Here is a 14,049-nt window from a genome sequence, read left to right as displayed (position 1 = left end):
AAAATTGTCAAAATAATTTATCAAAGTTAAATTTAAAAAATTTTAAATTACATCTTTAAGTCAAAAATTGAAATTCTATATCATTAAGCATTTCAATTTCATAAAATGGTCCTCATGTTTTTTTGTTTAATTTTAAATTGACCATCAAAATTTTAAATAAATTGCAAAATAGTACCTAATAATGTGTAAGAATCACAAACCGGTCCTTTTAATTTTCAAAAATTGCAAATTACTCTTTTTTTCAAATTTTTAATTGATATAAAACTTTTAAAGTTAATAAAACTGACCCAAAAAAAATTCAGTGAATAATTTTAATATTCTACCTAAACAGAAAATTTTAAAAATCAATAAATTTTAATTTGAATCCTTTAAATTATTGTAAATTTTAGTTTTTTTATTTATTTTTTTATTTAAATTCATCCAAACTCAACTTAAACAAACACCAAACTCACGCACTTCACCCACCTTACGCACAAACAAGTGAGTGCACCTACTACTGTCACAGCCATTTTCCATATTTTCAAGGTTAATTGAGTGTTTAACTTTGAGTATTATACAAAGTATATACTTTCTTTGTTTAAACTTCAACAATGTGTGGTGCATGTTAAAACTCAAGATTCCACGTAAATGAGATGGCTCAGCATGACGCATCATGCATGGTGGCATGGTGCGCTTTCCAATTCTTTTGAAGTGGCCACTGAGTTTTCCACCTGTATATATCAAAGTAAATTTTTTGCAAACTAAGGTTAGATTAGAGGGTCCATTCTCTATACATGTTTTGAAAATTAATAAATACACACTTAGATTTGGGACAACATAACGGGTGTCTTTTGTTATTTTAGATGCATTTATTTTTCAAATTTGTGTTAATATATAAAAATAAAAATTAATTGAAAGATTAATTGTTATTTTTTAGTTTTTTGCAACCTAAGATTAGAGAGGTCCATTCTATATACATGTTTATCATGTACGTTGAAAAATAATATCTATATACTTAAATTTGGGACAACATAACTTAACTTTTGTTATTGTTATTTTTTATTTTCAAACAATTTTTGTAAAAAAGTTTTAAAATATATTTTTTTAAATGACTACTATATTTGTAGTATTAAGTTTTAAAAAAAATAATAGAATAAATAATTGTTCAGTGAATACTTTTATAAATTAAATTGACCAAATAAATTTTCTTTATAAAAAAATTGACAAAATAAAATTTTAAGTTTAAAAATAGAAAAACAGAGTTAAAAGTGGCAAAAATATAATAATTATTGTCCGATAGATGTAGAGTATGTTTGGACTAGCAGTTTACAGAATTGATTCTGACAAAATTGAGTTTGAAAGAATTGATTTTAACAAAATTTAGTTTAGCAGAATTGATTTATGTGTGAATACGTTTATATAAATTTAAATTAAACAATAAATTTTAGTATAAAAATCATCCAGAATCAATTAATATAAAGATAAAAGTTATAAATTTTAATTTTAAATAAAATCAATTTTGAAGACACAATCAATTCTATTTTTAATAAACTAAACATCTTAAAATTACTCAAAATTAATTTTACATCTCTAAACATTATTCTAAGTCTTTTAAAAATAGGGTTAAGTGTGTTTTTTGTCTCTATAAATATCTCACATTTCATTTTTAGTCCCTATTAAAAAATAACATATTTTAGTCCTATAAAATTTTTATGTTTGCAGTTTTAGTCCCTACTAATTTTTAAAATTTTGAAAACTGTTTAATTATCCTTAAAATTTTAAATTTTTTGATAATTTTTTTCATACGTGTTTAAAATATTATAAAATATGTTTTGATCAAATTATATAATTTTTTAAAATGAGAAGAATTATATATGAATTTTTTTAAATTTCAAAATATAATGATAAAAGTAATGCAAATTTCGACATCGAAATCAAATTTTGAGTTCTTTTTTTTTTCGAGGAACTTTTTGTAACGTTCTAAACATGTCTGTAAAATAATCATTCAAAAATTCGCATCGGTTTAACAGTAAAGACTAAATTACGAACATAATAATTTTGTTGGGACCAAAATATGTCATTTTTTAATAGGAACTAAAATTAAAATTTAAAATATTTATAGAAATAAAAAACATACTTAACCCTTAAAAATAAAACTATATACTAAAAAAAAATTATTCTAGTTCTTATAATTTACCATTTAAGTTTTAATTATGGAGTTAAACTTAGAGTTTATTATAAAAGAAGAAATATAAAATATGGAAATTAAATTTGATAAATTTAACTTATTAAAATCATTTTATTTCAAAAGTCTTAATTCTTGGATTATGAAAAATATCCTCAAACAAAGAGTCAATTTGAGTGATATCCAACAAGTGTAGGATACTATCTATGTTAATCAGTAGTAAATTTAAAACGAAGGATGTTTACAATGTGTTGTGTAATGATACGCCTCAAGTTATTTGCAGGAAAATATTTCGTCATAACGTTGTTAGATCGAGGGCTCTGATGACTAAGTGACTTGCTTGTCAATGTAGATTGGCTACGAGACAACGTCTCTTTTGGTTTGGGATGGTTTCTATTAACAGGTGTTGTATTTTCAATTGTGAAGAGCAATCTATTAATCATCTAGTTTTTGTTTATCCTAAAATAGTTTGTATTTGGGTCAAATTCCTTGCTTGGATACAGGTTAATCGTATTCCGCAATCTTGAGATGCAGAAAATTTGTAGTTGAGCAATAATACTATAATGGTAAATGGTGGAGATCCATCCTAAAACTAGTTGCTGCAGGGACTGTTTATGGTGTGTGAAAATATTGTAACGACATCTATTTTGGTAATACTGTTGATAAAGCTAAAATCGTGGATAATATTATAAATATGATTATTTATAGGAGTTGGTACCGTAGAAAACTTAGGACACATATTGCAAAGCGGATGGCTTTTTACTTTTTACTTTCTTTCTTTTTGGTCTCTCTTGCCATCATCTTGTATTCCATTGCTTTTAAATTAATTCAATCTTCATTAGATTAAAAATAATTATTAAATGACTTTTAAGTTTAACATAAAAAAGTTAAAACATTGTTAAATCACTAGAAAATGCCACTTAAATTATTCTTATTAATAGAGGAAAAAAACACCCTTATGTTATATCACAAAATAACAAAGATAATTGAATGTGACTTTTTATCTTTAGCCAAGAATAGATTGCACTTTTTGCAACAAGTAAATTAAAGTACTTTCTGTTTTTTTTGGTTAGTAAAAAAGGAATTCGGTGATAGAAAAAATACAAGGAATCTAGACTAATGTGACAAATACGTAAGGAAATTTTTTGGTACTTTACAAATTGACTGTTTATATTTTATAGGTAAATTATTTAAAATTTTATACTAAAATATTTTTATAATAAAATTTAGTAATATAACACTCCGAATAACTTACTCTATATTCTGATAACAAAATATATTATTAGATTGAAAACTAACATATTATATATATATATATATATATATATATATATATATATATATATATATATATATATATATTAAATTTAATATTAATTTGAAATTATTTGATATGTCAATGAGATATATAAAAACTAATGTGTTATAAAACTTAAAATAAAATCGTTAATTTTGATCATTCTCTTTAACATATCTTATAAAAAATCAAATCAATTTAAATCACATTGATTTGGTTCAATTTTATTTTTAAAAATCAATTGAATCAAACATAAACACTTTTTTTCTGTCTTTTGTGATTCGGATAATTTTTAACTTCCAAACCTCTTTGCAAAACTTAAAGATAATGGATTTTTTACTTTTTACTTAATTTTGTCAAAGTTCTTCATTAAAAAATTATAGAAAACCCTAAAAAAAATTAAAAATAAATAAAAGTATGTTTTCAGTTTTTAAGTTTGATATTTTTTTGGATTACTTTAATTTTACTTACTTTGAAATGGATTTCCTTTTTTTATATTACATTTTGTTGTTTTCTTAATTTTTTCAATAAGTTCAATATAAAAATAAAAAAAATAATATTTTATCATCAATATAACTCACATAGACACTTGTCAATTTTTTTAATTCATTTTTTCCATTTAAATTTAAACTCTCACATTCAAAAAAATGTTTAAATATTTTTTATTATTACATATTTAAGTATCTTTATTAAAAAACAATTGTTTAAATTAACAAACTAAAAATTTAATTCATATATATTTAATGTAAAACATAATGACAGTATGTATATAATGTAAAACATAATAATTGTTTAAATTATTATTTTTTTAATTAATATCGTCCAAAAAATAATTTTAATTTTCCACCGACACAGTTAAATAAGGTAAAACAACAAAACCATCCTATAGATGATATAAAAGTAGAAGATTACTTGTATTTTATTTTTATCCAAAGAATCGGTAAGTAAAACTGTAGTTGAAAACAACACGACTCGCCACAGCCACTAAAAACTAAAATAATCATTAATGGTAAAAAAATTCATAGATACCAAATTCAAATCACATACAAACTATAAATAGTTTACCTCTCTCGATTGGATTATGAGTCAGCATGCAAATTGGAAATTGTTATTTGAAGAAATTAAGAGCAAAATTTCCAATTTATTTCAACTTCATTATTATATTAAATCTATTACTTGGCTATAAATATTCAGAATGCCTTCATCATCAATGTACAAAATCCCTTCCATAACATAAGCAACATCACTTGCTACGCACCCAAGAAGCGATAGATTCTCAAAAATGGGTGCATGGTTAAGAACTGCAAAGCCATATTTACTACTCTTGGCAGTTCAATTTGGTTCTGCAGGAATGTTTATTTTTGCCATGGATGCTATCAAGAAAGGAATGAGCCATTACGTTTTCATCGTCTACCGTAATGCTCTCGCCACTGTAACATTAGCTCCATTCGCATTTTACCTAGAAAGGTCTCCCCAAACTCTTTCACTCACTCATTATTATTACTAATTATAAGTATCAAGCATTTTGATTAAACTGTTCTAATAAAAGTTGTGTTGTGTTTTTTTTTTTCTCAGGAAAATTAGGCCGAAGATGAATTTTCGTGTATTTTCAGAGATTATGTTACTGGCTTTCTTCGAGTAATCTTACTTATATATTCTTAATCTTTATAGTTTATTATATATAAATTTCAATCTCGATTTTTCATTAGTAACTTAATTAACTATACTATATTGTATTACATTTACAGAATAATACTGGATCAATGTTTTGCCTTGTTGGGAATGAAATTAACGTCCGCTTCGTTCCTTTCCGCTGTGATGAACTCTGCGCCCTCCATTACTTTTCTGTTTGCAGTCATTTTAAAGTAAACAATTACATAAATATATCATCATAGTTTGAAATTATTTTTGAATAATAATTTTTAGTAAACTAACTAAATGATTATATTGTGCAGATTGGAGCACATGAAGATAAAGGAAATAGCATGTCAAGCAAAAATGATTGGTACTGCAATTACATTTGCAGGAACATTGTTAATGGCTCTATACAAAGGCCCTGTAGTTAGTGTTGTGAACTCATCTATTAGTCATGCTACCAACCAGTCTGAGATTGTGAACGATTCCAGTAATAACCGGTGGATCGTAGGAACATGTTTCCTCCTCATTGGCTGCGCTGGTTTTTCCGCCTTTTACATATTGCAGGCCATAACATTGAGAAAGTACCCTGCACCGATGTCTCTGGCAACATGGGTTTGTTTCGTTGGCGCGCTTCAAAGCTTTGTGGTGACAATTATCGCCGAGCGTCATAATTCTCATGCCTGGGCTCTTGGTTGGGATTCACGGCTCTTCGCCCCAGCATATGCGGTTAGTATAAGCCACTATAGTTAACATTAGATGTCAAACATCACATTTTGTAGAATAAAAACTAAATGTGTGCTTTGTGGTTTGTGATGACAGGGGATAGTTACATCTGGAGTACAGTATTACATACAAGGGGTGGTTATGAAAGCTATGGGTCCAGTTATTGTAACTGCATTCAATCCGTTGCGAATGATCATCGTAACGGCCTTGGCCTGCATCATTCTTTCTGAGCAGCTCTTTCTTGGAAGTATTATTGGAGCAATAGTGGTGGTTCTTGGGCTTTATCTAGTTGTCTGGGGAAAATCGAAAGAACAGAAAGCCCGGAATAATGATATTCATATGGCAGAGTCACCTACCAAGGAGAACCCATTACAAGACCAACATCAGTTACAGTTACCTGTCACAGCTCCTAAAAATGAAAGTAGAAATGATAATAAAGCTCAATTGGTCATGCATGGAGAAGAAATATGTTACAATTGTGGAAGAAATTGAATGGACTGGGCTTTGGTGTTACCTCTTCTGTACTGATATAAGCCCAATGTCATGCCTATGCTACTCACAACATGGAATTGGCAATTTGAAAGGACTCGTGAATTTGTCATTTAATTGGTGGTCATTTGTTGGGAGTATTAAAGGGCTTTCAAGAGAAAAAAATTATATGATCCATTTTATTGTTTGAGATTTTAAAATTGTGAAAGTAAATGATATTCTTAAACTCAAAAACAAAACTCAAAGGATGAAGGAAATTTTACAATTAGACTAAAATGAATGAAATTTTAAATTTAGACTAAAATCTTAGACATATAGTACCGTATTATAGTATTAAACAATTGAACAAATGTGTATATGTCATGATTGGTTCCATCTTTTAGAAAACAAAAACGAGAACTAGTTTCTTTATTAATGAATGAATTAATTGAATAGTTTGAATATATATTCCCCTTAGTTATAATATAGCATTAAATAAGTTTTTGGCAAACTCTCCCAAAATTTCGAAGTGAGTATCAGATCTCTATCCGATACAATACTCAAAGGAATATCAGGTAAATTAATAAATTTCTTAATATGCAACTTATCCAACTTCGGCAAAGGATAACTAATTGAAATAAAATGGGTCGATAACCTATCCCCGCTCATCTAAATGTAGTCACATCCCATTGTCGTCTTAGGCAGACTCATCACAAAATCCATAAAAATGATATCCCATTTCCACTCTGAAATGCTCAACGGTTGTATCATACTCAACACCTTCTGATGTTCAATCATTGACTTCTGAAAAATCAAACAAGCATAAACAAACTCAGCCACCTCCTTCTTCCCAACAAAAAAATTTCTTCAAGTCTTGATACCTCTTAGTAGCACCGAGATGAACACTCAAACCAATTCTATGAATTTTTTCAAGAATACTCTTCTTAAATTATGGAACATCTGGAATGCAGACTTTGTCTCCGAATCTGATCACACCGTTCTCATCGATTCTGAATTCACCACTCTTACACTAATTGATCAACGCTAACCGGTCATCAATTCAAAGTCAATTTTCTAGCCTTCTCTGATCTCTTCCATAATACTACTAATTAATTTCAACATACCCAACTTAACAATGTTAGGAGTTTCTTCACACACTAAACTCATATCTCTGAATGAGTTGGATATGATTTTCACACCCTCTATTTTACTTCTCCAGCATAATTTACACCCTTTGCTCTTTTATCTTGTTTTTTTTGTTTAGTTTATTTAACAACCTTGTTTGTTTTATTTTATAAGCTCGTTTGGTTTTTTAGTTAACTCTTTGAATCCTTTTATGTTTTTAGCTTAGGATTATTTAATTCATTTAGATTTTAATTAAGTTAAATTAAGTTAATGTATCTTTATTTCTAGTAAAAAAAGTACTTCGCTTCATACTTAGTTCCAATAATCAAATGAATAAAAAAAACATTTCCTTTTCATTTAGATTTACTCTCCTTTAACACTTAAAACATCTAACCAATCTAAACATTTTTCTACTAATTAAAAAAACTCAATATCCTTTTCAAAAAGGAACCGACTAAAGACCCTTCAACACGAACTAGAAGCTAACATAAGTCTCTGTTGTATGAGTAGCATAAGCTTATTGCTCGAAGGCATTTTCATGTTGTTCCACAAAAACTACTAACCTAACACCTACAAACTACGTAGACTCTGATTCTATCTCTTGATGAAGATACGTTGGGATAAGGCGTGATGCTTTAGCGAGTCAATTAATTAACCAACCTCTCGTCCAAATTCTATCCTTGTATAGTTCCCATTCCTTGTAAATAAATAAATAGAAGTAAAAACCTAATCAAGCAAGCATCCCTTAGCAAGCACACTTAACCTAGATCTATAGGAGGTTCCCCTTAAGTACAAGGGAGGAGAGGGGTGTCTAACACCTTCCCCTTTCTTAATCGACTATCGATTCCAGAATTCTTATCTTTTAGGCTTTCCCTATTATTTTTCCTGTCTTTAGGATGAATAAACGATGGTGGCGACTTCATTAATTTTGTCGGTCGTGACACTGAGGACAAATCCTAATCACCATACATCGTAATATAGATACAAAGGCCTCTAAATTTCCATTACCTTTGCATGAGGAACACACACTTATACTTTCTAACCCGTACACAATTAAATGGATAAACAAAAATAGATATGTTTTAGAACAATCTTCATATGTACAACGTTAAACCATAATAAAATATAACCAAAGGTATATTGATTTTACTTATTATTGTTTTTAACATTGTTTATCTAAAGTATACTAGTTTGTTGTTTCACTAGTATATTTAAATATATTTAAGGTTTTATGCTTAACGATTTTGGAAGACTTAACCTTCAAACAACACTAACTTTTGAAAAGAAATTATAAACTTAGATAAAGATAAACTTTGTGGTGGAGGTTAAAGAAAATGTGTTTTTTATTTTTTTTATTTTTAATTTATGTCATCAAAATAGGCGTCTGGAAATTTGGTGAACTCTCAAACCTATTATTTCAGCTATTTCTTTATGCTAAATCAATAATAAAAATTGAAAGTTGATGAACTTCAAAATAGGGAGTTTTTTTTTTTGTGTAAGCAAGATTCAATAAAACGGAGAACTAAACGTTCTCAATATCCGAATACACAAAAGCGGGGAGACCCCACCAAAAGGAAATTACAAAACCAATTAGAATTACGATAGGAATAACAACGGATCCTTGTTAAACTCGTAAAAGCTACTAATGGGGTGAGTAATTTCTCCAAAAAAAGACCATTTCCACAACAAAGATTTGATCTTCCACAATGTATTATTCACATCCCAAACTTCGTTCCAAAAGCAAATACCATTCCTACTTATCCAAAGAATCCACATAGTAGCTATCCACACTACACCTAATTTGTTCACTTTCACTTTGTTCTTTTTACAAACAGAATACCAATCCATAAAACACGCTTTACACTCTTCTTCTATTACCCTCCAAGGCTTCCCAATCCAAGAAGATATTTCTCTCCACACCACCTCCACTCCTTTACATTTCAAAAAAGAGTGTTCACGATTTTCCGGATCAATACCGCAAAAAACACACTTTAAATTTTCCGGAGACAACACTATATCTCTAACCAAAAGTAAATCCTTAAAAGGAAGTCTATTCACAAAAAACCTCCATCCAAAAGCTTTGATTTTGTAAGGGATATCCATCTTCCATATTAAAGACAAAACTTCATTGAACTTCTCAAAAGGCCCACACGGAATACGCTTCCTAGCAATAAGACTATAGCAAGAGGCCACGGAAAAAATGCCATCCCCCGAAACCCTCCAACAAACCTCGTCCTTCCCTACACTAATAGGACCGGAACCCACAGGGGAGTTCCGAAAATGGTCCAAACTCGACCTCAAAAGATGGCTAACAATATGGGTATCCAAAATACCACAATTTCCCCATTCCCAATTACCGTTGTTCTATCCTCCAATACCCGCCACCGACACCTTTTTCAAAACTGAGAGAGAGAATAAAACCGGGAACTCCTCTTTCAAACACTTATTATTCCTCCACTTTGCTTCCCAAAAAGGAGTAGAAAACCCGTTACCCACTTTAATATCACAATGAGCGGAAAAAGAATCTTCCCTCTCTATACTACCAATTGAAAGTAAATCTTTCCACCAAAAAGAAGAAGAAGGAGTAGAAGATGAGAAAGAAGAAGAATAAAGAGAAGATTGCAAAAAAGACATACCTCCACAAAAACTATTCATAGCGATGTCCCTGTAACGAGCTTTCAACAAGTTAAACCAAAGCGAATCCTCTCCCTTAAGAATTCTCCACCTCCATTTGTTAAGGAGAGACATATTAAAATCCGAGATATTTTTTAATCCGAGACCACCACATTCAATCGGAAGACAAACATTCTTCCAACTAACCCAATGAATACGTCTTTTGTTGTCCTCCACCACCCCTCCCCAAAGAAAATTACTTTGGAATTTAGAAATCTCCTTCGCCACCCTTGAAGGCATCTTATAGAAAGACGTAGTGAATATCGCAAGGGATCCAAGAATAGATCTTAATAAAGTCAATCTTCCCCCCAAACTAAGAAACCGGTTCTTCCAACCCGCAAGGCGCTTTTTCATCTTCACCAAGAGAGGCAACCAAGAAGCGTACTTCCTTGGATTGCACCCAATATTAATACCAAGAAAAGAAAACGAACTATCTTCCACTTTACAAGAAAGCACAAAAGCGGCAGCTTCTAAAAAATTACTCGTCACATTTAACCCGATCAACTTATTTTTGTGGTAATTGATGCCAAGACCCGAAGCCAAAATAGGGAGATATAATCACCAAGGCATCAATTATCCTCTTTTATAGTTTTTTTTTTGCGCAATGGTCGCCATATTTTCTTTTTTATTTGAGTTTTTTGAGTTTTATTGTGCAATGGTCGCCATATTTTCATTTTTATTTTTAAGTTTTTTGAGTTTTAGTCCCCAGACAAGTTTAAGTTGGCGAATTTTATTTCCGCGTTTTTTTAGTTTTAGTCCAAAATTTAAAAACCAAATTAAGTTGATAAATTTTATTTTTACTTCAGTTTTTTTTAGTTTGCGTCCCTCATTCCGAATCCTTTTTCTGTATTTTTTTTAGTTTTAGTTCCTCATTTCGAACCATTGTCCTTGAGCAATGGGACTTTAGTCTTACCACTTGACTACCATAGTAAATTTGTTATTTAGTTACATAATAAATATACATCATTTTAATTCATATCATTCTTCCAACAACCTTCATTCTTCCTCTCACCATATTTCAACTTCCTTCTATCTTCAAACACTTCTTCCATCCTTTTGCACTATCTGATAAGCTTCTTCCAACAACCCTGGATTCTTCCAAATCAAAATTGATTATAGATTTTGCCATTGACATTCTTGAAGGCTCTAATCCTTCGTAGTCAAATAAGGAAAATTAAGACACGTATGTACATAGTTCAATAATAAAACACAAACAAAAAGAAAAGACTTCCTTGAATCAACGCAAGTACGCAACAAAAAGAACTGGCAACAAATATCTTGCTACCTTGAATCATACAATCAACAAATGAATTGTCCCAGCACATGAAAAGATTTCCTCATCAATTTTAAAAACCTCCGTCAAAATCTTCTCTACATTAATGTTAGATGAAAACTCAATAATTCAAGTGATGTAACCGGTTAACACGGGGGTGTAACCGCTTACAGTTGGGAGAAAATCACTTCTGCAAAGGGAAAAAGTTGATTTTGCATTGTTGTAACCTATTAACCAAACGCGTTATCGGTTACCCCTGATACTAAATTGTTTTGTTGAGTCAGTGGTAACCGGTTAACCAAATGTGTTAACCGGTTACCAGCCTAAATTTTATCTTTTTATTTTGTTTTTAAGTTATTATTTTAGGTCTCAATTGTTCGAAAATACTTGTATAAATGTATTAGATGCATCATCATCTCAATTAATGATAGTTTTAATTCTCACCCTCAATCTCTCTCTCTCTCTCTCTCTCTCTCTCCCTAATTCTATCTTGTCTTTCACTACCTTTTTCTCCACAAGCCCTAAACCTCAATTGATTTACCAATTGTATGATTTCATGTTCTAACATTTGGCATAAAGAGTCTGTTTTTGATCCATAATCCGATGTCCAAACATGAACACCATCTCTAATGATAGAGTCTCCACATACCTGTCAACCTTTGATGCGAAGAATTACGACAAATGGTGCAAGAAAATAAAGGTGTTGTTTGGCTACCAAGGTGTTCTTGAAGTGGTCAATAATGGGGTGAATTTTCTCGTCGAAGGTGCAAATGATCCACAAAAGGTTGCATACAAGGAAGAAAAGATGAAATATTGCAAAGCGTTGTTCTTGATCTATCAATGTGTGCATGGAGACAACTTTGATAAAGTTGGTGATTGCGAGTCGGCAAAAGAAGCGTGGGAGATCTTGAAAAGGATTATGTAGGGACTGATAAGGAAAACTCACAAACATCAATTTGAATTAATTTAAATAGAGGAAAATGAGGCAATCAACGTTTATGTGACTCGAATTACTTAATTGGTAAACCAAATCAAGCCATGTGGAGAAACTGTTTCTGAGCAGAATGTTGTGTCGAAGATCTTGTGTTCTTTAACGGAAAGATTTTACAACATTGTGGTGGCGATTGAAGAATCGAAAGATCTTATGATGTTGAGCAAAGATGAGCTTTAGAGCTCTCTTGAGGCTCATGAGCAAAGGATGGATGAGAGCAGTAACGAAAAGGAAAAGGCGGAGATCACTTTGCAAGCACAGTTCAATGAGAAGAACAAGAAGTCGAAGGGAAAATGGCCCATGAAGAGTAAGGGGAATTCTCATAATTTTGTTGGAAAAGATTCACAAAATTTGAAGAGTTCGACATCAAGCGGTGAGAGCAGCTGCAACAAAAATGGTGGTCAAGGAAACTTTAGAGGTGACAAGAAGTTTGACAAGAGTAAGGCAAAAATGCTTTAATTGTCAAAAGCTTGGTCATTTTGCAAGAGAATGCAATGAGAAATAGAGGGAATCTCAAGGAGATGAAGCTAAGGTTCCTAGACAAGATGTGGATGATGATAATACGCTCTGGTTCATGATCACGCAAGGTGAATGTAGCAGTAGCAGGCTGCCAGGCAGCAACAGCAGCAACTTTAGGAATGCTACAAAAACGTTTGCGGAAGTATTGGTTTGTCAATATCAATCAAGCCACTAAAAATAAAGTGAAATTCTCGAATGACACCACTTAAGTGGCCGATGGGATCAGTGATGTTTTTATCATAAGAAGATATGATGGTCATTCCTTGATTAAAGATGTATTATACATTCCAGGAATCAAATTTAACCTTATAAATATTGGCCAATTGATTTAGAAGGGATACAAGATTCTAATAGAAGACAAGACATTGCGTGTTATGGATGCAAATGGGGTTTTGGTCCTTAAAGCTCGTATGGCTGCTAATAGAACTTTCAAGATTAAGCTGAAAGTGATGGAGCATAGGTCTCTTTCTACAGCGGCAAGTCGAGATGAGTGGTTGTGGAATTACCGTCTTAGGCATCTCAACTTTAGAGATCTCAATGTGTTACAATGGCATAGTATTGTAATCGGGTTGTTATCCATCAACATTCCAGCTGAAATTTGTGAAGAGTGTGTGCAAGGGAAACAACACAAGGATAAATTTAGAAAGGATGCAGGTCATTGAATCAAGCATTACCTTGAGGTGGTGTATTCCAATGTGTGTGGGTTGATGCAAGTTAACTCGTGTAGTGGCAAATAGGTACTTTGTCACTTTTATCGACGATTATAGTAGAAAGCTATGGACATGCCTAATCAAGAGAAAATATGAGGTATTCAAAGTGTTTAAGAAGCTCCAGTCCATGGTTGAGCAGTAAATCGTTCACAAGCTCAAAATTCTTAAAACGAATGGTGGAGGCGAGTGTGTCTCAAATGACTTTGGGAAGTATTCTGATGAAAAGGGGATAGTGCATGAGGTTGTACCACCCGATACACCGCAGTAAAACTGTGTTGTCAAGAGGGAGAATCAATTGATTATGAACATGGTGAAAACATGTTAAAAGGGAAGAACTTACGACAAGAGTTACAGGGATAAGCGATTTCCACATCTGCCTATTTGTTGAATAGATGTCCTACAAAGAATCAAACTTGTTCAGATGTTTTTTAGTGTTAAGAATAAAATAAGTAAAACCAAATGGGTGAA

At 31.1% G+C, this 14,049-nt stretch overlaps 2 protein-coding genes across 2 annotated transcripts; one reads left to right on the top strand and one right to left on the bottom strand.

Moving 5' to 3' along the window:
• Positions 1 to 4,663: 4,663 nt before the first annotated feature.
• On the top strand, positions 4,664 to 6,692 carry LOC131634275 (WAT1-related protein At4g08290-like). The gene is made up of 5 exons (XM_058904921.1): positions 4,664 to 4,928; positions 5,037 to 5,099; positions 5,210 to 5,326; positions 5,417 to 5,825; positions 5,919 to 6,692. Exons 1-5 carry the CDS (start codon positions 4,744 to 4,746, stop codon positions 6,312 to 6,314), a joined length of 1,170 nt encoding a protein of 389 aa, XP_058760904.1. The 5' UTR covers positions 4,664 to 4,743; the 3' UTR covers positions 6,315 to 6,692.
• Positions 6,693 to 9,011: 2,319 nt separating this feature from the next.
• On the bottom strand, positions 9,012 to 10,328 carry LOC131634280 (uncharacterized). The gene is made up of 2 exons (XM_058904927.1): positions 10,052 to 10,328; positions 9,012 to 9,655 (listed from the first exon to the last, which is right to left on the bottom strand). Exons 1-2 carry the CDS (start codon positions 10,326 to 10,328, stop codon positions 9,012 to 9,014), a joined length of 921 nt encoding a protein of 306 aa, XP_058760910.1.
• Positions 10,329 to 14,049: the final 3,721 nt, after the last annotated feature.

Source organism: Vicia villosa, unplaced genomic scaffold (assembly GCF_029867415.1).
Source record: "Vicia villosa cultivar HV-30 ecotype Madison, WI unplaced genomic scaffold, Vvil1.0 ctg.001278F_1_1, whole genome shotgun sequence".
NCBI lineage: Eukaryota > Viridiplantae > Streptophyta > Magnoliopsida > Fabales > Fabaceae > Vicia > Vicia villosa.
The sequence above is the reverse complement of the archived record's forward strand: the minus strand, read 5'-3'. Positions and strand labels throughout refer to the sequence as shown.